The sequence below is a fragment of the Zingiber officinale genome, chromosome 6B, assembly GCF_018446385.1.
Source record: "Zingiber officinale cultivar Zhangliang chromosome 6B, Zo_v1.1, whole genome shotgun sequence".
Classification (NCBI taxonomy): domain Eukaryota; kingdom Viridiplantae; phylum Streptophyta; class Magnoliopsida; order Zingiberales; family Zingiberaceae; genus Zingiber; species Zingiber officinale.
In genome coordinates this window covers 60,825,786-60,849,537 of record NC_055996.1, presented here as the reverse complement: position 1 = coordinate 60,849,537, position 23,752 = coordinate 60,825,786, and the positions used below count along the sequence as shown (strand labels likewise).

Genomic DNA, 23,752 nt, shown 5'->3' with positions numbered 1-23,752 from the left:
CTGGTTTCTGACTCCTGGTTTCTGACTTTTATTATTATTTTAAATTTTAATATTAATTTAAGTTGATTTAATTTAGAAGTTAAATTTTAAGTTATTTTGAATTTGAATTTAATTTGAATTTGAATTTTGATTTAGTTTTAATTTTATTAACTTATTTTAAATTTAGTTTTAATTTGATTTAGTTTTAGTTTTAATTTATTTTAAATTTAGTTTTAGTTTTGATTTTAATTTTAATTTTAATTTAATTTAAAGTTTAATTTTAACTTTTAAGTTAATTTTTAGTTAAGTTAATTTTTAATTTTAATTTAATTTAAGTTAATTTTTAATTTTAATTTAAGTTAAGTTTTCATTAAAGTTAAGTTTTAGTTAAGTTAATTTTTAATTTTAAATTAAGTTTAATTTTTAAGTTTAATTTTTAATTTAATTGTTAATTTAATTTTTAAGTTTAGTTTTTAATTTAATTTTTAAGTTTAATTTTTAAGTTTAGTTTTTAATTTAATTTTTAAGTTTACTTTTTAATTTAATTTAATTTTAAAGTTAATTTAATTTGAATTTTAATTTGATTTAATTTTAAAGTTAATTTAATTTGAATTTAAATTTGATTTAAAGTTAATTTAATTTTAATTTAATTTGATTTAATTTTAAAGTTAATTTAATTTGAATTTGAATTTAAATTTAAATTTGATTTAATTTTAAATTTAATTTAATTTGAATTTAAATTTGATTTAAAGTTAATTTAATTTGAATTTAAATTTAATTTAATTTTAAATTTAATTTAATTTGAATTTAAAGTTAATTTAATTTGAATTTAAATTTGATTTAATTTTAAAGTTAATTTAATTTGAATTTGAATTTTATTTAATTTTTAATGCTAATTTAATTTGAATTTAAATTTGATTTAATTTTAAAATTAATTTAATTTGAATTTAATTTTAAAGTAATTTAATTTGAATTTTAATCCTTAGTTATCTCACCCGATCTATATTTTCAATCAGGGAATCCTTTAATTTTTGTGAGATGAGTTAAGTTAAATTTCACGGTTTGATTTAAATTTTTGTTAGATTCAGGTTTAGCTTTGAGCTCAACAAACAGATATTCTTTGGATAAACTTCTGGGCTATGGTGAGTCACCTGGATATCATTAGAGTAATCATGGTTTCGAGATTTTCCAAATAGTCATATCCGCTGAACTTAGTACAAATTCTTGGTCTAACTAGTTAGAATCCATAAGGGGTAGCTTTAGTTAGTTCCATTAAGTCAAATGCACCAGGTTGAAGCCATATCTTCCTAGACATGTATAGATAGAGCTTCCCTAACCTACTATCATCCAAAACTGTACCAGTACAGTAGATCAAGTTAAACCTTTGTTCCTTTTTAAGCTAATCCTAATTACCCTGTCGGGTATGTTATTTTTGAAGGTGCTAACTAGTTTGGAGTCTCCCCCTGAATTATTGATCTGGATTAAATTTTAGTTCTGGGTTTATGTCGATTACTTTTATAATTATAATAGACTTGATGATAGTTTGAGTTTGAGTTTGTTCTATAGTTATTTTTATGATTTAATTTTGGTTTAGTTGATTTAGTTCTATTGCGGACCATCAACGCAAGGTAGCTTCGGTGTTTCTACTCTTCGGCTTCCGATTCCTCTGAAGATGAGTTGTCCCATGTTGCTTTAAGCACCTTCTTTTTGGTTGTCTTGGTTTTGTCATTCTTCAGCTTTGTGCACTCATTCTTGTAATAACCCTTCTTGTTGCATTTGAAGCAAGTCATATTCTTTGGTTCAATAGTGGAGCTGATCTTCTGCAGGTCATTTTTGCTGAAGTTCTTCTTTTTCCTGGTGAACATTTTTCTTACCAAGTTCACCAAGTGTTCTTCGTCTTGGTTAGACTCACCTTCAGATTTAGGCTCGTTCTTGACTTTTCCTTAGAGGAACCTGCAAAAAGAGCAACACCTTTCTCGGTTCTGGCATTAGTTTGTTTGTGTAGCTCAAGTTCGCAAAATAATTCATCTAACTTTACTTTTGAAATATTCTTTGAAATTTTGTAGGCATCCACGATGGATGCCCACAATGTATTATGAGGAAATGCGTTTAAGACATACTTTATTAGATCGCGGTTCTCCATTTGGTGGTAGATGGTGTGAAGCCCGTTGAGGATGTCCTTTATCCTCGCGTCGAGTTGACTCACCGATTCTCCTTCTTGCAGTTTTATATTAAATAATTCATTTAAATAAAGATCTCGTTTAGTTACCTTAGCATCGCTGGTTCCTTCGTGAAGTTCGATGAGCTTGTCCCACAGTTCCTTTGTATTTTCATGTGGGCCCACTCGGTTCAGCTTTTCCTTTGTTAGCCCACATTATAGTGTGTTGAGGGCTTTGAAGTCCATCTGGGCTTTCTTCTTCATCTCCGAATTCCAATGTTCCGGGTCCATTGGATTTCCGGGGTTGTCGATTGGAGCCTTGTAGCCTCTGGTGACGCTGAACCACTGGTGGAAGTTGGTCTTTATATATACCTCCATTCGTTTCTTCCAGTATGGGAAGTCGTCACTGTTGAACAGGGGAGGATGGACGGTGCTGAATCCCTCGATTTGAGCCATAATTCTTGCATGCAAAAAACAAAGAAGAGGATCCCAAAACTTGGTCTTGGATTTAGCAATGTGGGAGAAAAAGTAAAAATTTAAGACTGAATTGGTGTTGCACAAGTTCAGTTTGAATTGCAATGAAAAAAAATTCTAAAGAGATAATGATACCAATTTGGATTGTTTCGAAAAACATAAAACCAAAAAATGAGAAAAGAAAAAAAAAACTTTTATCCCCTTTGCCTGATTGGTGGTTACACTAAATTAAAGTGGTACTTGCTCTGATACCACTTGTTAAATTGTAAAATTCACTAGAGGGGGGGGGGGGTGAATAGTGATCATTGAAAATCATAAATTGAGTTAAGTAAACAACGGAAACAGAAAAATAAGAACAATGCTAACACACCAAGTTTTTTACTTGAGGTTCGGAGCCTTTGTCGACTCCTATTCCAAGGCCCGCACTCGTCGAGTGCTTTCGTTGGGTAATCCACTAATAGTTCATAAAAAGAATTACAAGATTAGTACAAGAACTATAAACTGAATTACCGACAACAAGAAAATTAAAACATAGTTGCAGGTTGTCGGAGGAGCTTCGTAGCGTCATAGGAACAGTGTGCAACAGAGTAATCGTAGAAGGAAGTTGTTGTACTTTGCTCCAGGTGGAGGTCTCCTTATATAAGAAGCTCCGGGCGCTCGGATCCATTTCGGGCACCTGGAGCGTGACGTCGGCCTAGCCAATTAGCGCGCTCCACATTGCGACAAGATAAACTTTTGCATTCCGAGCGCCCGAACCCCTTTTTCCAGCAAAAGTTTTTTCCTGCAAGAAAAAGATTAGTCCGAGGCAATAAATATTATACTACCCTGCTAAACAAAAGTTAGCACAAATATATAAATATAAATATAAATATATATATATATATATATATATATATATAAACAGAGTAGTAATTAGATTCCGTCTCCTCGAGAACAGAATCTAGTCACGATCTCAACTTAGATTTCCAAAATGGATCTAAGTTGGATCAACGCATATAGTTCTCTCAAACGAGGAATGCATCCTCACCAAGTCACTCCCCTCCAGTGACTTACCTTTTGCCAGACATCCAGTCAGCCCGTCGACCTGTCTGGACTCCGTGCCAGCTATCCGGTCGGCTCGTTGACCTAGCTAGACTTCGTGCCAGATATTCGGTCGGCCCGTCGACCTATCTAGACTTCGTACTAGCTATCTGGTCAGCCCGTCGACCTAGCTGGATTTCTTGTTAGATATCCGGTCGGCTCGTCGACCTATCTGGACTTCTCCTGCACACTCAGTTAGATCACAACAAACCTAACTTAACTTACTTTGTCATTCATCAAAACCTGAGTTAGACCGTTAGTGCTAACTGCACCAACAATGACTTTGACTAAATCAGAGATGATGTCGATGTCTGATGATGAGTTGAGGATGATATCGACGGTTGAGGCCAAGTTAGAGTATTTTGTCGTTTAATTGCTTTACTAAGTGTGCAAGAGTTGACAGGTCTGAAGGACCTGACACTAGGCTAAAATCCATCTAGGAAAGCGAGACCCGATAGCTGGTGCGAAGTCCAGATATGTCTGCGAGACCTAATATCTGGCAGGAAGTCTAGTTGGGTTCATGGGACCTGACAATCGGCCGAAGTCTAGTTAGGTCAGCAGGACCTGACAATTGGCGGGAAGACCTGGTGGGTCAAAGATAAAGTCAAGCGACTGCAGTTGGTAAGTGGAGATAAGTAACTGGAGGAGAGATCCAGTGAGGACGCGTTCCTAGTTGAGGGAACTGTAGGCATCGGTCTAACTTAGGTCTATTTGAAAAACCTAAGTTGAGACCTTGACTAGATCCTGGTTTGGATGAGACCGGATCTAATTACTATCACTATCACATTTTTAATGTGCTAAGTTTGTTTTGCAGGATAAATTTTATGCCCGACCTATCTCTTTTTTGCAGAGAAGTAAAGGTTGTAAAAGAGGGTTCGAGCGCCTGGAGTTGGTCTGGGCACCCGGACCAGCTTAGCCTGCAGGTGCCTGGTCAGACACCTGGGTGGTCCGGGTGCTCAAAGTTGGTCCAACCACCCGAACCATAAAAGTTACTCAGAACCTATGTTGGAGCGCGACTGCTGGACGAATCCACGTCAATGGTCCAGGTGCCTGGAGGGGGTTCAAGCACTTGGAAGTGGATAAACTTGATGAATCAAGTTTCGACTAGAGCTCTCCATGTCAGCATAGTCCAGGCGCTTGAAAGGGGCTCTAAGCACCCGGAATTGGCCTATATAAAGGCCTTCAACCAACAACTTCAGAACATTATCTGCTACAAGTTTCATTCTTGCACACTGCTCCGAAAAGGTTCCGACGACACCGAAAGACTGCTCTAAAGTTCGAAGAATGAAATATTTTAATTTCCTTTCTATTTGTTAGTAACAATTATTTTATTTTATTTTACTCAATACTCGTAACACATTATTTAAACTAATAGTGATTGTCCAACGAAAGCGATCAACGATCGCAAGCCTTGGAATAGGAGTTGTCACAAGCTCCGAATCAAGTAAAACTTGGCTTTGTTAACATTATTTTTTATTTTCTTTTTTCCCACTGCGTAACTCGCTTTAACTGGCAATTTTTGACGAATGTTATTCACCCCCTCTAGCGTCTCTACGATCCAACAAGTGGTATCAGAACGGGTACCGCTCTGAATTGGTGCAACCACCAATCAAGCATGGGGATGATTTTTAAACTTACTTTTAATATTTCTTTTTTGATTTTGAGTTTTTTTAATATAATCCAAATTGGTACAATTATCTCTTTGGATAAATTTTTCTATTGCAAACTATTCTGAATTGGTGCAATACCAATTGAGTTTTTATACTTTTATTATCTTCCACACTACTAATCCAAGACTTAGTCTTGGATTTTTTTTTTTCTTCTTCTTTGTATGCAAGGTTCTTTAAATGGCCCAAAACAAGGATGCAACATCGTTCATCCCCCACTCTTCAATGGAGACGACTTTCCATATTGGAAGAAGCTGATGGAAGTGTATCTCAAGATAGACCTTGACCAGTGGTTCAACATTTGCAAGGGATACAACCCTCCGATCGACAACAACACCAGGATTCCGATGGACCTTGAAAACTGGACTCCAGAGATAAAAAAGAATGCACAAACCAACTTAAAAGCATTGAACACGATCTAGTGCAAACTCACGAAGGAAGAACTGAACCGAGTTGACCCGCACGAAAATACAAAGGACCTTTGGAAAAAACTCATCGAGTTACACGAAGAAACAAACGATGCAAAGGTAACCATAATAAATTCACCTCTGAATAAGTTACTTAACATCGAAATGTAAGAAGAAGATAAGGTGACTTGGGATGTAGAGTCGGAAGTCAAAGATCGGAAGCATCACAACTACCTCGCGCTGATGGTGACCGGATTGGAATCAAAAAGCTAGACGGAACAAGATGATGAATCAAGCCACGAGCCCACTCTCGTTTACGAAGGTTTGAACGAGATATCTTCTATCGTAACCACTAAATTTTTTAGAATAATTGCATGTCTGAATAAAAAATTAGTAAAATCTAAAAAACAAAATAACTCACTCCTTAAAGAAAAACCAACATCTTAAGGAACAATTAAACTTGTTAGTAATAGCCCTAGTACTAAATGTCTCATTTTTGTATCATATTTCATTATTAATAAAAGACAAAGTTGGTTATTATATTTATTTCAGTTTAATATCGATTGAATAAGTATAATAACGTCCTTGGCTAGTAGGTTTTTATCTACAGCATATCAATTAGTTGAATTGATAGTGAGATATTGTAGATATACATAGAACACTACTCTTAACTATTCCTAATCAAGCATTAATATACAAAAATAATATTAATGTGTTGAGACTAGCATGTAGGTCAACGGATGACTTTATTTCACCAGTCATGGATATGAGATATCAAGTTGACACATGAGTATATATTAGAGAATATGTACTGAATAACCCGCCATGAGAATGTTTCATGGATCATTATATGAATGTCATAAATGTTCTCATGTGACTATTAGTATGAATAGTCCTTAGACCTGAAGTCACTACAGTTCCCTACATTAGGAGTTGTGTAATTTGGTATTTGCGTTTGTATTATTTACTTTTTCGTTGCATTTACTCGAAAGTCTTCCGAAACAAAAGTGAAAGCCACGAACGCTATTCACCCCCTCCCCTCTAGCGCTTTTCGATCCAATACTAGTGGTCATGTACTTGATTGTTTTAGGAGTTTATTGACTCCGAGGGTGGTAGAAAGTCTTATTTGTACTCAGGATTGACTTCGGTTAAATTTGAAACCACTCAACATCGAAGAAATTTTAGAAGATGTGGAAAAACTTGAAAGCGGTAAGTTTTTCTTTTTAAGAAAAAGATAATTATATTTTTATTTATAATTATAAACTTATAAAGAGTATTGTGACAACTTGCATTTTTTTTAATCAGAATTCTCAAAAAATTATAATGGACTCATCTTCTTCGACAACACCGGTGATAAACAATGGTATGTTTAAATATTATATTTTATTTAAATTGACCTTGAAGCTATCTAATGATGTAAGTGATCATTTCTAATTGTTGTTATCTTGTTCAATAAACATGTGGCAGTACATGTTGATTTTATGCAATTTGAGTTATATAATGCAGGCACATGACTATGTTGGGGCTGACCTTGTTGCTTTATGCATTGAAACTGCTCTCCAAATGATGAATTTTTATCTTGATGTAATCAAAAGATTGTATGAAATTTTTTGTATATCTCAAACAAGTAGATGATCTGTTAGCCTAGAACCTTTTGTGTTCATTGTAATTTTGCCTCGATTATCTTGTGCAATAAAAAACACCCACTTGTTAATAGTAATTCTAATTCCTACTCAGCCTTTTTCATACATTTCTATAGTTGATGACTCAAGCTTTTAAAAGTTTACTACTAAGCCAGCATGCTACACACAGTTAGGTGCTTTGCTTGAAGGTTTTAAAGATGCCGAGAAGTGCACTGAGCTGGATCCATCATTTTCTAAAGGACAAGGAAAGGTACAATCCAATTCCTTATGAAAGAGTATGCTATTGCAAAGTTCTTAGTTCGGCTATGCTATTTTTGTTCTTGATACTAGCAAAGTTCTTACTTCAATAATGTTTTTTTATGTTCTGTTTGAGACTAGCAATAATGAAGTTTCTATTTGAGCTTGTTAGTATATTCCATGAGTTTATAATTGTGAGGATCAAGGACAATTAATTAATATTGGATCTTAATTTCTTGAGATTCCAACCAAGTGATTTGGATTGTTTAGTGGCAATTTTGGCCACTGTATTATAAGATTCTAACTCCTAACAATAGGATTACAATCTTAACAATCATGCAATCAAATACTCACGGCTAACTGCATAGCTTAGTATTTTTCATAGTATACTAGTGTACATTTAAAATTAATTGACCTTGCTTAAAACAAATAAGCTTTGATTTAATTTGTTAAAGTTTGTTTTAACAAAAAAAAAAAATCTCCTATCTATGCAGCCTCAACTGGAGATTGGGGGGGAGATAAAAGTAAGTTATTCATTGATCCTTAAGTTGTTATTTTAGTTTTATTTTATATACATTTTAGCCCTCTTTAACTTGATTTACTTTTATTCTTTCAGTCATAATGCCAACCTGCTCTTGACTGTCTTGGTAAGTTGAAATGTTTGCACTATAAGTTCATAGTTATTTTTCTCAGCTATATCCACTGTCATTCATAGCAACATTATCTTGAAATTTATAATCTCTTATATTAATTCAATTTCTTGGTCTATTGTATAGTCATTAATTTCTTTATTTCACTTTATCATTTGATGAATTTTGTACTTCACAGCTTCTTTACATATTGATTATCCGATGTTATTTGAGTTGTACAATGGTGCAACAGAAAGAGTTTCTCACTGTAGTGTTCTAGAATTTATAGCAGAAGAAGGAATGATATACATGCCATATTGGGTAGGCTAGACCTTGAATTTCTTTTGCATATTTATCTCTCTATTTAATTGTTAAGGAATATGATTTATGATCCTCTGTGTAACATATTATGGTTCATTTCTTCGTATCCTTCACATGATGCAAAATTCACTTCTGCAAGAGGGAGATATTATCCTGTCCGTGTCAAGAATGCAACCCTCCCAAAGGATACATATGTGAAGTTGCAGCCTCATACAAAAGATTTTTTGGATATTTCAAAACCCCAGACTATGTTCGTAAATCTCTTGTTTGCTAGTATATTTTTCTTCTGGAGTAATGATATGTATAAAAAAATTTTTTAAAGAAATATTCAAGGATAGATATATAAATTTATAATCATCATTTCATATTTTATGGATTCCATCATTTTATATATCTATTCTTAAATATTTACTTGTGATTTTTTTTTAGCATATCAATTTTCTTTTATTCCAATATTGCAGCACCGTACATGCATTTTTCTTTCCATATGTGCATCTAGTTTTCTGGATGAGTACCTTTAGTCAAAAGGTGTTTGACCATTTAAAAAAAATTAAATTTGTGGTGGTTCTATTCGACATTTTATTGAATTATACACCTTATTTTTATTAATAATTAAGTGTGTTAATTTTGATTTGTATACCAAAGTCATTTGTAAATTTTGATCAAAATTTACTAATGAGTCATCAATGAATTTTTGTCCTTAACCATATTCTAATCAATTTAAATCAGGATTGTAACATGCTCTCTTAATAATCTTGATTTCACATCCATGTTGCAAGGTTTTAAAAAATTGGTTTTTTTGAGGAAAGAAATAATACTTTTAAAATCATATAAAATGTTATTTGTTTTTTGAGATTTTAAATGTGTTTTGTTTGTTAAGTAGGTCGGATAAGCATGTGTATATAAGGAGAGATATTTCAAGAAAATAGATACACAAAGACGAATATTTTAGGAAAGAGTTATGTGATTTGATACATATATACGTATGATGCATAATTTAAATATTAATAAAATTTAAATCTTTAGTGGTTTAGTAAAATACTAAATTTTAAAAGTACGGTGCATAATATTTAAATAATAAGTCAATTATTTTATATTAGTGGGATCGACACTAGGAGGTAGTTAAAATAAGGATCTATTTTTTATAAAATAATAAAAGGTGAGTACTGTTGGTGCAACCTTAGGTCAAGGTTGACTTGGTTGACCTGACTCGAGTTGACCTGACTCGAGTTGTGTTTTGATGTTTGACGATGTTTGACGAGGAGAGAGTTGTATTCTTGATGTTTGACAAGAATAGGTGTTCGGGAGATTGTAGGTGCAACCTTAGGTCAAGGTTGACCTGGTTGACCTGATTCGGGAAAAGTCCAAGCAGGGAGCTTGGCACGCGAAAAGTCCAAGCAGGGAGCTTGGCATTGGAAAAGTCCAAGTATGGAGACTTGGCACTGGAAAAGTCCAAGCAGGGAGCTTGGCACGCGAAAAGTCCAAGCAGGGAGCTTGGCATTGGAAAAGTCCAAGTATGGAGACTTGCCGGAAAAGTCCAAGCGAGGAGCTTGGCGAAAAGTCCAAGCAGGAGCTTGGCATTGGAAAAGTCCAAGTATGGAGACTTGGAAAAGTCCAAGCGAGGAGCTTGGCACGAAAAGTCCAAGTATGGAGACTTGGCACGGGAAAGTCGTGAGTGAAGCGCGGTGGGAAAGTCCTAAGCGGGATGTTAGGCGGTTGGAAAGTCCCGTGAGTGAAGCCAGGCGGTGGAAAAGTCCTAAGCTGGGATGTTAGGCGGTGGGAAAGTCCTAGCGGGATGTTAGGCGGTTGGAAAGTCCGGTGAGTGAAACCAGGCAAGGAAAATCCAGATGGATCGGGGATGATCGGACTTCGGTGTTGAAAAGTCTAAGTGGGTCAAAGGATTGACCGGACACTTAGCGGGAGTGCTAGCAGGTCAAGGAGTGACCGGATGCTAGGCATGATGTACCAACAGTCAAGGTTGACCGGATGTTGGTGTGGAAGCCTTAGGTTTAGGGTGAAAAGTTTGGATCGGGCCGATCGATCCAATGATATAGCTCATCGATCGGTGCGGTGACCGATCGGTGATCGATCGATGCTATCGATGGTTATCGATCGGTGCGAGACCGATCGAAGGAGATCGATGGCGGCGGAGAAGAAGCTGATCGGTCCGTAGACCGATCGGGGTTCTGATCGGTCTGCGGACCGATCAGAGGTTTCTGATCGGTCCATGGACCGATCGGGGAACCAATGATAGGCTTCTTTCCCGATTGGTCTGCAGACCGATCAGGATGTTGCCTGATCGGTCCACAGACCGATCAGGGCTTCGATCGCGACACCTGATCGGTCTGCAGACCGATCAGGGTTCTAGCCGTTGCGACGCAACGGCTAGTTTCTTCGCTGTCTTCTTCGCAGGTATAAAGGGGTCGAGGGCTGCTGCTCTTGAGCCTTGTTGAGCTCGTCCAAAGCTTCGCGTGAGCTTCCCCGACTGGAACAGCTGCTGCTGTTAGAGTTTTTGAAGCTGCTGCTTCATCCGGACTCCAGTCGACGAGAAAGCAAGATTGGTAGAGTGCTTGAGTATTCTTATTTGTATTTCTTGCTTATTCTTTGTACTTGTACTCTTTGTTTGCTGTTGCAAACGTTTGTGGCGAGGTTTCTCCACCCACAAGGAGTATATTGTATTAGCCGGTTCTCCGGGGACTCATCCACCGACGGATTGACTGGACTCGTCCACCTTACGGACACGCCGAGGAGTAGGAGCCCTAATCTCCGAACCTCGTTACATCCTTGCGTTGAGGTTTGATTTCTTCTCCTGTTTTCGTTTCTATTTGTATTTCCGCTGCACTAACCTAATCGTAGGAAGAAACGAGTAATTTGGGGTCGGCTATTCACACCCCCCTCTCTAGCCGCGTACGAAGGATCCTAACAAGTGGTATCAGAGCGAGGCCGCTCTTCGACGGATCAACACCCGTGGGAGCAAAGCTAGAGAATGGATCTCTATGGAGAAGATGTCACGATTCAACCCTTCTACGAGTCTCACGACAACTTCACATATTGGAAGGTAAGGATGATGTATTTTCTTAGGACAAATATGTTAAATTGGTTTTGTGTACAAGAAGGGTTTTCCCCTCCGATGGATGAGGAAGGAAAACCTATCAAGAAGAAGGAGTGGACGAAAGAGCAAATCCGACAATCCGAAATCAATGACGAGGTAACAAAAATTATTGAATTTGCTTTACCTAATAATGTTTTGTGCAAGATAGATAGGTACAACAACGCCAAGGAATTATGGAACAATTTGGCAAAACTCCATGAAAAGGAGCCTAGTGAGCCAAGTAGCTCACATCATGGAGGAAGCGAATTGAGAGTTGAGGGCTACTCAACATCCAAGGAAGAAGAGGAGGAGAGTTCTTCTTCAAGATCGGAGCACGAAGAAGAAGCTTCTACCTCCGGGAGGGATGAAGAAGAGAGCATCCATCCATCCTCAACCCTAGGTAACTCAAACACTTTAAGTTCAAGTAAATTGCATATAATGTGTTTTGAGTGTAGGGAATTTGGACATTACAAGAGTAAATGTCCAAAGAAAACTAAGAAGACTCCACCGGCGCCAAAGATCAAGGAAGTCGGAGTCCCAAAACGCAAGGGCAAGGAGCACGTGGTGTGCTTCCAATGCAAGCAACGGGGACACTATAGGAGTCAATGTCCAAGGGGGAGGCAATCTCACAAGGACAAAAGACCAAGCACGTGTAAAGGGGGAGCGAAGACAAACCCTAAGGTATCCTCTAAGGTTCATTCTTGCACTTCTAATAAGATACATGCTAGTAGTCTTATTGCAATTGTCAAGAATGATAAGCATGATAATCATAGAAATCAACATGTGTGCTTAGGTGCTAAACATCTTAGCTTAGATAAGAACAATACTAGGAAGGCCAACCCTAGGATTAACTCATCTAAGGCTAAGGAGAACCTAGGTAGAAACCCCAAGACAACTAGACATATGCCTAGGAACACCTCAAGAAAGAATGATAAATCAAAAATTGAGGTATTAGAGAAGGAGAATCAAGTCTTGAGGTCAAGACTTGATACTTTGGAAAAGGCTCTTAAAAACTTGGAGAAGTCATCTCTAGGGTTTAAGGGTCAAAAACCAATGTCCAAGGACAAAAAGGGTTTGGGTCACAAACCTAAGTCCCAAATGGTCAAGCCCACCTATCATAATGTTCCATTCGATTATGGAACAAAACCTAAGGCTAGGAAGACCATTACCAAGGTCACAAGGGGAGTCACCCCTATAGTTGACCTTGATGAGACCCAAATGACCAAGGCTTTAAAGCCTAAGAGGGTCATTAGGAGGGTTGCTAGGGAAGTCATCCCTAGTGAATTTTTAGTGAACCCAATGAGCTCAAGTAGGTATTGGGTTCCTAGGAGTATCTTCTCTATCCCATAGATGGGTTAGAGAGTGTCAACTCCAATAAGAAGGGTAGTTAACCCAACTTTGAGGAAATTGACACTCAAGGAGCATTTTCAAGGTTTTGTGAACCTTTGAAAATGAAAAGGAATTATCGTTTACTCCTTGAAGAGTAAATTGTGCCATATTTGAAAAATATCGATTTTAATCTTATTTGGCAAAATTTAAGAAAACCTAGAGAAATACCATAATTGGGATTTTGGTTTTCTCTTAGGGATATATGGGCAATCTAGGATTAGAATTTAAGTTAGCTAAGTGATTAAGGATACTTAGATAGGTAATCTAGGTATTTTATTTGTGTTAACTTACCATGGTTGTTTGCCATATGCCATGTCATGACATCATATTTAATTTATGATCATTTGAAATGCCATGATAATGCTTAGGTTATTATATGTCATGTGTTAGTTTAGTTTCAAACTTTATGCCATGACATCATGACATTGGCACATGTTTTTACTTATGATATCATTATATGCCATGTCATCATCTCTTGCATTATAATCAATAAAATTGATTTAAGGACAAACATATAATTTGATATTGAGATCAAATTGATGTTTAGAAAATGCATGAGAACTTAGCCTAAGTTGACCTTAACCCATATCTCACATCAAATTGACTTGAATGTGGTTTGATACACCTTAGATGTGTGTGAGATATTAGGATCATGAGTTAGGATCAAGGTGCATAGTTCTTGTACCTAGATGAGCCTAATTCAAGAAATGGAGGATCATAGGGAAAGCTTGTGTACAAGTCATGTACATCTAGCCCTAAGATTATGGTCCTAAATTCAAATGATTTTAAAAGCATTTTAAAATTGATTTGAAAAACCTTGATGAAGCTTTCCTATTGATAGCATTCATCATTGAACATTATGATACAAAGTTGAGTTAAACTTGAACTATTTCAAAGTTTTTGAACTTTGTATCAAGATTGAAAAATGGAAACTATTTTCATAGAAAATTATTTTTCCGTGATAGTATATGGTATGAGGAGTGTATCCTCAAAATTTTACGATTTTTGGAATTTTCTGGAATTTATTAGGAGTTTCTGAATTTCCGGGAAGGGAAATCAGAAATCTCTGATTTCAGAGTGTGGATCGGTCACCGGACCGATCCAGGGAAGTTCTGATCGGTCTGGTGACCGATCAGTGACGATCCAGTGCGATCGGTGAAGCGTGGATCGGTCTGGGGACCGATCCAGGGGGCTTCTGATCGGTCTGGGGACCGATCAGGGCGTGCCGAATTTCTGATTTTTCAGCTGTTGGTCTGAAATTTCAGCTGGAAGTTGGGTTTTGGGGATTTCTAAAGGTTTGAAACTCTCCAAGACATTGTTGGTGCAATGGTCGAGGGGGAGTTGACTTTTAGGGGGAGTTTTTACTCCTTGAGGATTAGTGATATGGGATTATCACTAAGTTGGTTGTTGAGTTTAGTATCAAGGGGAAATTAAGAGTTTCAATGAAAGGTATGGGACTTTCATTAGGAAGAAACTCTTGACCTTGATACCCTCCTTTTCTTTTTGATGTGTGTCAAAAAGGGGAGAGCGTTCATTGGAGAATTATTGGAGAACCCAAGTTAGGTTATCGGGTTAACCTAAGCTAGGGGAAGAATGTCAAGGAATGTTCGAGGAAGAACATTGGAATACTTTTTGATGTGTGTCAAAAAGGGGGAGAATTATTGGAGAACCCAAGTTAGGTTATCGGGTTAACCTAAGGGGAGAATGTCCGGAGAATGTTCAAGAAAAGAACATTGGACATTGGAAGATGGTTGGAAAACCTAAGTTAGGTTATCGGGTTAACCTAACTTGATTTTGGATTTTGTCAAACATCAAAAAGGGGGAGATTGTTGGTGCAACCTTAGGTCAAGGTTGACTTGGTTGACCTGACTCGAGTTGACCTGACTCGAGTTGTGTTTTGATGTTTGACGATGTTTGACGAGAAGAGAGTTGTATTCTTGATGTTTGACAAGAATAGGTGTTCGGGAGATTGTAGGTGCAACCTTAGGTCAAGGTTGACCTGGTTGACCTGATTCGGGAAAAGTCCAAGCAGGGAGCTTGGCACGCGAAAAGTCCAAGCAGGGAGCTTGGCATTGGAAAAGTCCAAGTATGGAGACTTGGCACTGGAAAAGTCCAAGCAGGGAGCTTGGCACGCGAAAAGTCCAAGCAGGGAGCTTGGCATTGGAAAAGTCCAAGTATGGAGACTTGGCACTGGAAAAGTCCAAGCAGGGAGCTTGGCACGCGAAAAGTCCAAGCAGGGAGCTTGGCATTGGAAAAGTCCAAGTATGGAGACTTGGCACTGGAAAAGTCCAAGCAGGGAGCTTGGCACGCGAAAAGTCCAAGTATGGAGACTTGGCACGGGAAAAGTCCTGGTGAGTGAAGCCGGGCAGTGAGAAAGTCCTAACTGGGATGTTAGGCAGTTGGAAAGTCCTGGTGAGTGAAGCCAGGCAGTGGAAAAGTCCTAACTGGGATGTTAGGCAATGAGAAAGTCCTAACTGGGATGTTAGGCAGTGTGGAAAGTCCTGGTGAGTGAAACCAGGCAAGGGAAAATCCAGATGGATCAGGGATGATCGGACTTCTGGTGTTGAAAAGTCTAAGTGGGTCAAAGGGATTGACCGGACACTTAGCGGGGAGTGCTAGCAGGTCAAGGGAGTGACCGGATGCTAGGCATGATGTACCAACAGGTCAAGGTTGACCGGATGTTGGTGTGGAAGCCTTAGGTTTAGGGCTGAAAAGTTTGGATCGGGCTGCAGACCGATCCAATGATACATGGCTCATCTGATCGGTCTGGTGACCGATCAGTGACCGATCAGTATGCTACTGATGGTTATCTGATCGGTCTGGAGACCGATCAGAAGGAGATCAGTGGCAGCGGAGAAAGAAGCCTGATCGGTCCGTAGACCGATCAGGAGGTTCCCTGATCGGTCTGTGGACCGATCAGGAGGTTTCCTGATCGGTCCATGGACCGATCAGGGACGGAACAGAAGCATAGGCTTCTTTCCTGATTGGTCTGCAGACCGATCAGGATGTTGCCTGATCGGTCCACAGACCGATCAGGGCTTCGATCGCGACACCTGATCGGTCTGCAGACCGATCAGGGTTCTAGCCGTTGCGACGCAACGGCTAGTTTCTTCGCTGTCTTCTTCGCAGGTATAAAGGGGTCGAGGGCTGCTGCTGCGCGAGAACTTCTTCCTCCTTCCTGTTGCTAAGTGCTGCTGTGCTTGAGCCTTGTTGAGCTCGTCCAAAGCTTCGCGTGAGCTTCCCCGACTGGAACAGCTGCTGCTGTTAGAGTTTTTGAAGCTGCTGCTTCATCCGGACTCCAGTCGACGAGAAAGCAAGATTGGTAGAGTGCTTGAGTATTCTTATTTGTATTTCTTGCTTATTCTTTGTACTTGTACTCTTTGTTTGCTGTTGCAAACGTTTGTGGCGAGGTTTCTCCACCCACAAGGAGTATATTGTATTAGCCGGTTCTCCGGGGACTCATCCACCGACGGATTGACTGGACTCGTCCACCTTACGGACACGCCGAGGAGTAGGAGCCCTAATCTCCGAACCTCGTTACATCCTTGCGTTGAGGTTTGATTTCTTCTCCTGTTTTCGTTTCTATTTGTATTTCCGCTGCACTAACCTAATCGTAGGAAGAAACGAGTAATTTGGGGTCGGCTATTCACACCCCCCTCTCTAGCCGCATACGAAGGATCCTAACAAGTACGTCCCATATATAAAAAGAAAAATGCGAATTAATTATATAATTACAAAACAAATTGAAAATGAATAACTCTACATGATTAAAATTATCTTTAAAATGTCAAAACTATTATAAAAAGATCAAAATCACTTTGAAGGCTACATTATTAGCAGTTAGTTAATGTTTGCTATAATAATTTTGATTAAATTTAAATGATTTTAATAAGTTTATATGCAGGTTTTTTTTTAATATATAGTTGAATTGTTTAATTTTTATACTTTAATTTGTAATAATTACTCTGACTTCTGCATTAACGTTAAAATAAAGATATTTTTATATATTTCACAATTGACAGAACCAAACTCTCCAAAATGAATATATGATATGAATTAAAATAATTATACAAATTAAAAATATTTTCAAATTAAAGAGTAATATTCTGCCCTTTAAAAAAAATAGCACGTCTTTTGATAATTTTAATAATTAAGGACGTCCTTTCAATTTTTCCAAAAATATAACTAGAAAGAAAAATAAATATCTTTCTCACAATACACTAGTCAAATCAACGACCATTTTGATTATGACATTTTACCAACGGACATAGTTTTTGAGAAATTATAAAGGACGCACCAAACCTTATTTTTCACCGGGGCATAATTTTTTTCTAAAATACCCTTCCCACTTATTTCAATCCTAATTTAAAAGTAAAAAACTCATTTTACTTAATTAAATCGAACCAAATTAGATTAGACTATGTATAATAGATTATTCTCTTAGACCTTGCATGATGAGAGATTTATAAATCGAGCTATTTTTTTATTCAGGAGAATGGTATGAACATATTATGTTTGGTTTGTATTGAATATGATATTTTTAGATCACTTTTGGTAAATTGAAATTTTTTTGGAATCCTAAAATTTTAGCATGACTAAGATCGTAAAAGAAGTTATTGGTATTATAGTAGAGTGAATTAAATGTGTTTATCTCCGAATATAATAATGTAAAAAAGTAAAAAAAAAAATTACATAATTTCTTCATAAGTCAGGAGTTTTTTTGATAGACTCGGAGAAATGAAAAAAAAATCTATTAGATCAAATCTTTTTGATCTTCCACCTTTGGAGCATAAAAGTAATTCCAGAGTGATTTTTTTTATATATTTGCAGTTTTTTTAATTTTTTTTAGTTTTGTTTCAATTTCTCTCTCTTATAATTAGCTATTAAAAAAGATATAAAAAAAATATTTTTTTCTTTTACTTTATTAACGTTCTTTTTTTTTTTTTTTTTTTTTTTTTTTTACTTTTCATCAACGTTCGTTTGTATTTTTAAATTTTGTATTTTTTATTAAAACTCTAAAACTAAAAATACAGATAACTTTACTGACTATTATGGGTTTAATGATATAGATTTTTTAAAAAAATTGAGCTCTTTAAAATTATTAGATGATTTTGATTAAAATTCATTAATTAACTAAAAAACTTATTTTTATTAAAAAATAAATAAATTAAGAAGATTATTTAGAATGAACAATATTAATTTACATAATTTCAAAATTTTAAAGTCATGAATGGCTTTGTATGAAAGTTTTTATCTTGATGTGATCGGATTTGATTTAGATCGATTTAAATAAGATAAAAATTAGTTTTTATTCTAATTTAAACTAAAATAGATTAAGAACATATTCTAGAAATAAATGTACTTTGAGTAAAATCTCCCCTTAGTAATTCTTAGTTTTTTTTTTTTTGCTAAAATCGTTTTTATAAAATGTTTTTAGTTTTTAAATAATAATAATAATAATAATAATAATAATAATTTTGTTCTAGCGGCTTGATCCAACCGACTCAGTTGACGTCGCCGTGACGAGCCGTTACTGTTCCGTTGGTAACATGTCACGGGATGGCCCCCAACGTTACTCGCTTAAGTTTTCCCTCCCTAACGTCGTTTACCTCCCGTCCCGTTCGGATCTGAACACCCCTAACCCTAACGCCGCTGCCGCCTCCTCGATGGCATATTGCGACGATGACTTCGCCCTCCTCAGTGACGAAGCCCAGTCGCAGCCACAGCCGCCGTTCGCCACCCACCGCTACGTCTCCTCCAAGCCACCGGTTATCACCCACCACCACCACCACCACCACCTCGCTTCCATCCCGATCCCCATAGACAAGCAGGCGGTCGTCGATGGCTCTAGCGTCGACGAACATGAGGGATACGGCGAGGCCTTCGCCCAGACGGACGTCTCTCACCACTGCTTCCCCGACAACGCCACCGACCCGTTCGCCCCTCAGCAGCATCCTGCCGCGGAGGAAGTCGATGGCGACGAGGATGGAGGAGCCGAGAATAACCCAGAAAACAAGGGGGCTTCGATATCTGCTTCCCGCCGCAATCTACACCAGCAGCAGCAGATGCCACATCATATCCTGCCCAAGCGTAAGGATCGCGACGCCTTGAGCGACGGCGAATCGCCTTACTGCCACAATATCAACGCAGCTGCGAATAAGAAGTCGAAGTCAATGCCATCGTCGGGAGACTACCGGAAGGATCGAGAGGAGTGGAGTGACACGGCCATCGGCTCCCTCCTCGACGCCTACGCGGAGAAGTTCGTGCAGCTCAGCCGGGGTAACCTGCGGGGAAGGGACTGGGAAGACGTAGCCACTATTGTTAGCGAGCGTTGCAACAGGCAGAAGGCTGCAAAGAGCGTGGAGCAATGCAAGAACAAAATTGACAACCTCAAGAAGCGATACAAGGTCGAGTGTCAGCGGCTCAGCAGCAGTGGCCTCCCTGGTAGCCACTGGACATGGTTTAAAAAGATGGAGCAGCTCGTTGGCTCATCATCCTCGTCAAAGGCTGTTATCGACGATGATAAATCCGTTTCTCTTTGTGGTCCTGCAACAGTCTCGAAACCCATGAAAAGGTCTCTTTTTTTTTCTTGCGCGAACTTCATCCTTCATAAATGCCTCCGTCAAAATAGTTTGTCAAGGACTGAACCATTTCTCTTTGTTTGAACTTGCTTCTAGTAGTTAGGCATCTTGATTTTGGGGATTTCTTAAATTGTTCTACAAAATGATCAGGTGCAGTTCTTAGTTTGAGTGACTGATGTCTAATTCCAAAAGGGGTGTAGGTTCTTTGACCCGTTTAGTATTTGTTAGAAGTTTTTTTTCCAGATATATTGTCTGTATTAGATGTAAACTTGATTAAGGTTCTGATGGATCTTTGGAGTAAAATAACCATGGAGAGTGGAATTAACAATATGGTATAGCATTGAAGAAGATAAGCTAGTGAATCTTGTTGTTCTTGATTTATGATGGTGTGGGCCTTTTCCTATCAGCTTAACTTATGTTGCTCATCATTACTAGAGTTTAACAAATGTAATGAATGCAAGGTATGGTTGGCAAGTATTGCTGCCATCAACCCTATACTTTCCCCTCTAACTTTGTCAATAAGATCCACAGAAAGTAAATTCAACCATCGTCACTATATGCTGATACTATTAGAATTGGTTCAGTTTGCAAATTCTTCTAGTCAATACCTTTGAGAATTTACAAACCTGTCTCACTCTGCAAAAGATGTACAATAGCTACTTGGTGCTGATTCATGGTCACAATATACCTTTTATGTTTCAAATTGTATATAAAATGTTATCCATGCCCTTAATGTTGGTGTTCTGAGCCAAAAGAATGCTGTTGGCTGATTAGATGGTCACTTTCTGAACAACATTATTTATCATGGGAGTGGCATTATAAATCGTCTTGCTTTAATGTTCTAAGCTTTCTTTTTGTTTTAATCATAAGCATGAACTCCGATATTCTTTTTTCTCAATGCTAATAAATATGCCTTTATTTTTTGCTTATCAACATTTGTATTTCCTTGTTTCTTACTATTCAATGCCTATTTTGTACTTCTAACTTCTAGTAACCATTCTTCACACCATAAATTGTTATTATCTTTATGATTTTATTGATATATGAAACCAGCTCCACTTCTGATAAGATAACAGCATATCATTTAAATCTCTTTTTTCACATCAAATTTGATGCAAAAATGGTAAAGAGAATGACCTTTCTCCTTGGCAGAGAGTTTCTCCTAACTATAATTTAATTGTCATGGATTCTTACTGATTGATACTCTATAGAAGCAGGAGATTTTGGATGCTTGTAAATTTTGATGCTTACTGAAGATGATAATCACATTTCCAGATGTCCTGTTTCTGTAACTGGACCTGTGAGTGTAAATAACAATTCAAAGATGAAAGTATTGCCAAGCCCACGGTGGAAGAGAGTTATCTTAAAGATTAGTGGCATGGCATTATCTGGAGGTACTCAGAATGTCGACCCTAAGGTAGACTTTATTGTAAGCAATATTGCATAGCATACAATGTATCCTAATGTTGTCAGCGTGCTGCATATGCATTTTTCAGATAGTGATGCTAATCGCCAAGGAAATCGCAATTGCTAATGGTTCTGGCTTGGAGGTATTAATTAATTCATATCCTATCTTCTTGGAAATTGAGTCTTATCTTCTTTCACCAGTAATAGTGAGTGCTAACTTGTGGCACTTATCAGGTGGCCGTCGTTGTTGGAGGTCGAAATTTCTTTTGTGGTGATACTTGGATGGCTGCAACTGGAGTTGATAGGGCCACAACTTTTCAGATAAGGTATCCCTTTGTTTGTGAAAAAGCTTTTTCAGTTCTTTTTTAACAGAATTACATTACAGAATAAGATTGGAAGGGGTGATTGGTTATGAAAGGTTGTGCAATTAAAAAGTTTGACATCATTCTGAAGTTCCACTCGGCGGAAATATGTCTGAATGAGTAAACTCCTGGAAACCAATCCAATGCTAAATCAAATATTGGAGGCCTACCTGCTGAAATGAAAATTTGTATTTCATTTAATAAATGCAATAATACAAGCCATTGTGTTCAGACTAGCCATTGTGTTCAGACTAGCACATAAATTAGTTGAGCTTTGAGTTTTCTCAACTAATGACATCATCTTTAGATAAAAAAAACAAAGGTTGATATGTTACTAGAAGATGAAGATGAAGATGAAGATGAAGATGAAGATGGGTCTGGTTTAAAGTTGTTCCTTATTTTTTCTCTTTAGAGTTCAAGTCCACCTTAAGAAGATTGGTCAACGCCTGAGTTGGTTGCATAATCACAACAGTTATATCTATACAACTTCTTGTGGTGAATGTCTGTCTATTTCACTAGTGTTAATCAATTTCATAAAACCCTTTATACCTAAGAATGTGAATTTTCTTTTAGAGAAACCCTTTTGTTTTATCTATCATTGTTCATTACCCGATTTATAGGTCTTCTAAGAATCAATCATTGAATCTAAGTTATTTCCATGTTCTAATATTGAGTTATTCAGGCATCTACTTTAAGGTTCACTTGGACAATCTCTCTACCATCATCAAGCCATATTAGTCCCAACTATCAACTATTATCTTACTAGATTTTGATGTGATTCATTTAAATTAAAATTAAAGTATTGTTCTAGGGAGAATTGTCTTGAACTCTTGATCCCTCATTTGAGATTCATTTTCAATGTCCTCATGTCTTCTATATACATGAAGTTGCCTGCTTATCTATTCCTTTGTCATTCTGTTTTGCTGAATATATTTTGTGTGGTATGGCAGAATGATGGCATCATTGATGAATTCTATAATGCTCCAAGCTTCTCTAGAGAAGATTGGTATCGAGGCACGCTTACATTCTACCTTAATGATGCAAGATATTGCCGAACCGTATATACGACGACGTGCTATTCGTCATCTTGAAAAAGGCAAAGTTGTTATTTTTGGAGGAGCTGGTGCTGAGACAGGAAATCCACTCATTAGCACTGATACTGCAGCTGTCTTGAAGGCCTCTGAGAGTATGTTTGCATAATCACAATCTTGATGTAAATTACCATTCGTACCCAAAAGGAATTTCTGTTTGTTCCTTGACTGATTTAGAACCACATAGTTTTACCTTTTGTTTTTTTGTTGTGACCATATATAATCATTAAATTCCCATGTTTTCTTTCCAATATTATGTTGTTTGTTTGGGACATCTTACTAGGAATCTAAAACTTGTAATATACTACAGTTCATGCAGATGCCGTCCTCAAAGGCATTCCTACAGATGAGTTCTACAATTTTCATTCAACAAACAGCAGTGGCAGTTCATTTGAGCACGTTTCCTTCGGAGAATTCATGTCAAGAGGGTTTACTGCAGTAGACATAGCTGCACTAAATTTTTGCGAAGACAACAACATTCCTGGTTTGTGGATCACATGCCATTTTTCTCATTTTCTTTTGGTATAACTATGCAGCTTAGCTTCCATTATGGATCCATTTGCAGTTATTCTCTTTAGTTTATCAGAGCCAGGCAATCTGTCAAAGGCATTTTGTGGAGACCAAGTAGGTATACTGATCGACCAATCAGGGAGGATTAACGGATAATGTGTTGCCTCCCCAAGGTAGTGAACTGAAATACTTCTTGGAGCTGCATGCATACAAGGCCTTTTGCGAGTGTAGAAGCTGGTATCGTCTATGGATACCATGATTCTTGATTTATGGCGAATTTCGGAATACAAAACCAGCTCCACTTCATATGTGATCCATGTTGATGGTTTCTATGTCAGTTTTTGTTGTTTATTGTAGCTGTATATTATTTGGATGCATTGCGCGAGTGATTTCAAAGGAGATCCTAGGAATAGATCTACCTTGCTGGGTTGTTGATAGGTTGGGACACTATTCCTTGTGCATATATGTATTATTTGCATTGGTCTACAATTGAATTTTAAATAATTTTTCATTCGAGCACAATGAACATGACTCCTTTTCATTTTTGTTGATCCCACCCAAGGACAAATCCTTTTGTCGTCCAATCTCAGCCTCCCCATCGAATGTGTACTTTGGATTTACAGTGAGAATGAACAATTTTTATGAAATTGCTTATGTTTGATTGCTTCTCGTTATCAAAGGAAAATTATGTGTGGGTATGCCAGTGTTATTTGTAAAAGGTTAGAT

The 23,752-nt window shown here is 37.3% G+C and overlaps 1 protein-coding gene across 2 annotated transcripts; it reads left to right on the top strand.

The window, feature by feature from the left end:
- The first annotated feature begins 18,687 nt into the window (after positions 1-18,687).
- On the top strand, positions 18,688-23,548 carry LOC121992523. Of its 2 annotated transcripts, none has more exons than XM_042546972.1 (7): positions 18,688-19,649; positions 20,932-21,073; positions 21,153-21,206; positions 21,298-21,389; positions 22,376-22,611; positions 22,836-23,000; positions 23,082-23,548. In XM_042546972.1, the coding sequence occupies exons 1-7, from the start codon at positions 18,742-18,744 to the stop codon at positions 23,180-23,182; spliced, it is 1,698 nt and encodes a 565-aa protein (XP_042402906.1). In that variant the 5' UTR covers positions 18,688-18,741; the 3' UTR covers positions 23,183-23,548. The 2 variants fall into 2 exon arrangements, with proteins under 2 accessions (XP_042402906.1, XP_042402905.1); XM_042546971.1 differs by having other exon boundaries at positions 22,827-23,000.
- The last annotated feature ends 204 nt before the right edge of the window (positions 23,549-23,752 follow it).

Excerpts from the sequence above, each read along its gene's own strand:
- LOC121992523 (XM_042546971.1), top strand. The coding sequence starts at position 18,742 with ATGGCATATTGCGACGATGACTTCGCCCTCCTCAGTGACGAAGCCCAG. Across the intron at positions 19,650-20,931 it reads GTCTCGAAACCCATGAAAAG|ATGTCCTGTTTCTGTAACTG; the intron begins GTCTCTTTTTTT and ends TCACATTTCCAG. Across the intron at positions 23,001-23,081 it reads CGAAGACAACAACATTCCTG|TTATTCTCTTTAGTTTATCA; the intron begins GTTTGTGGATCA and ends ATCCATTTGCAG.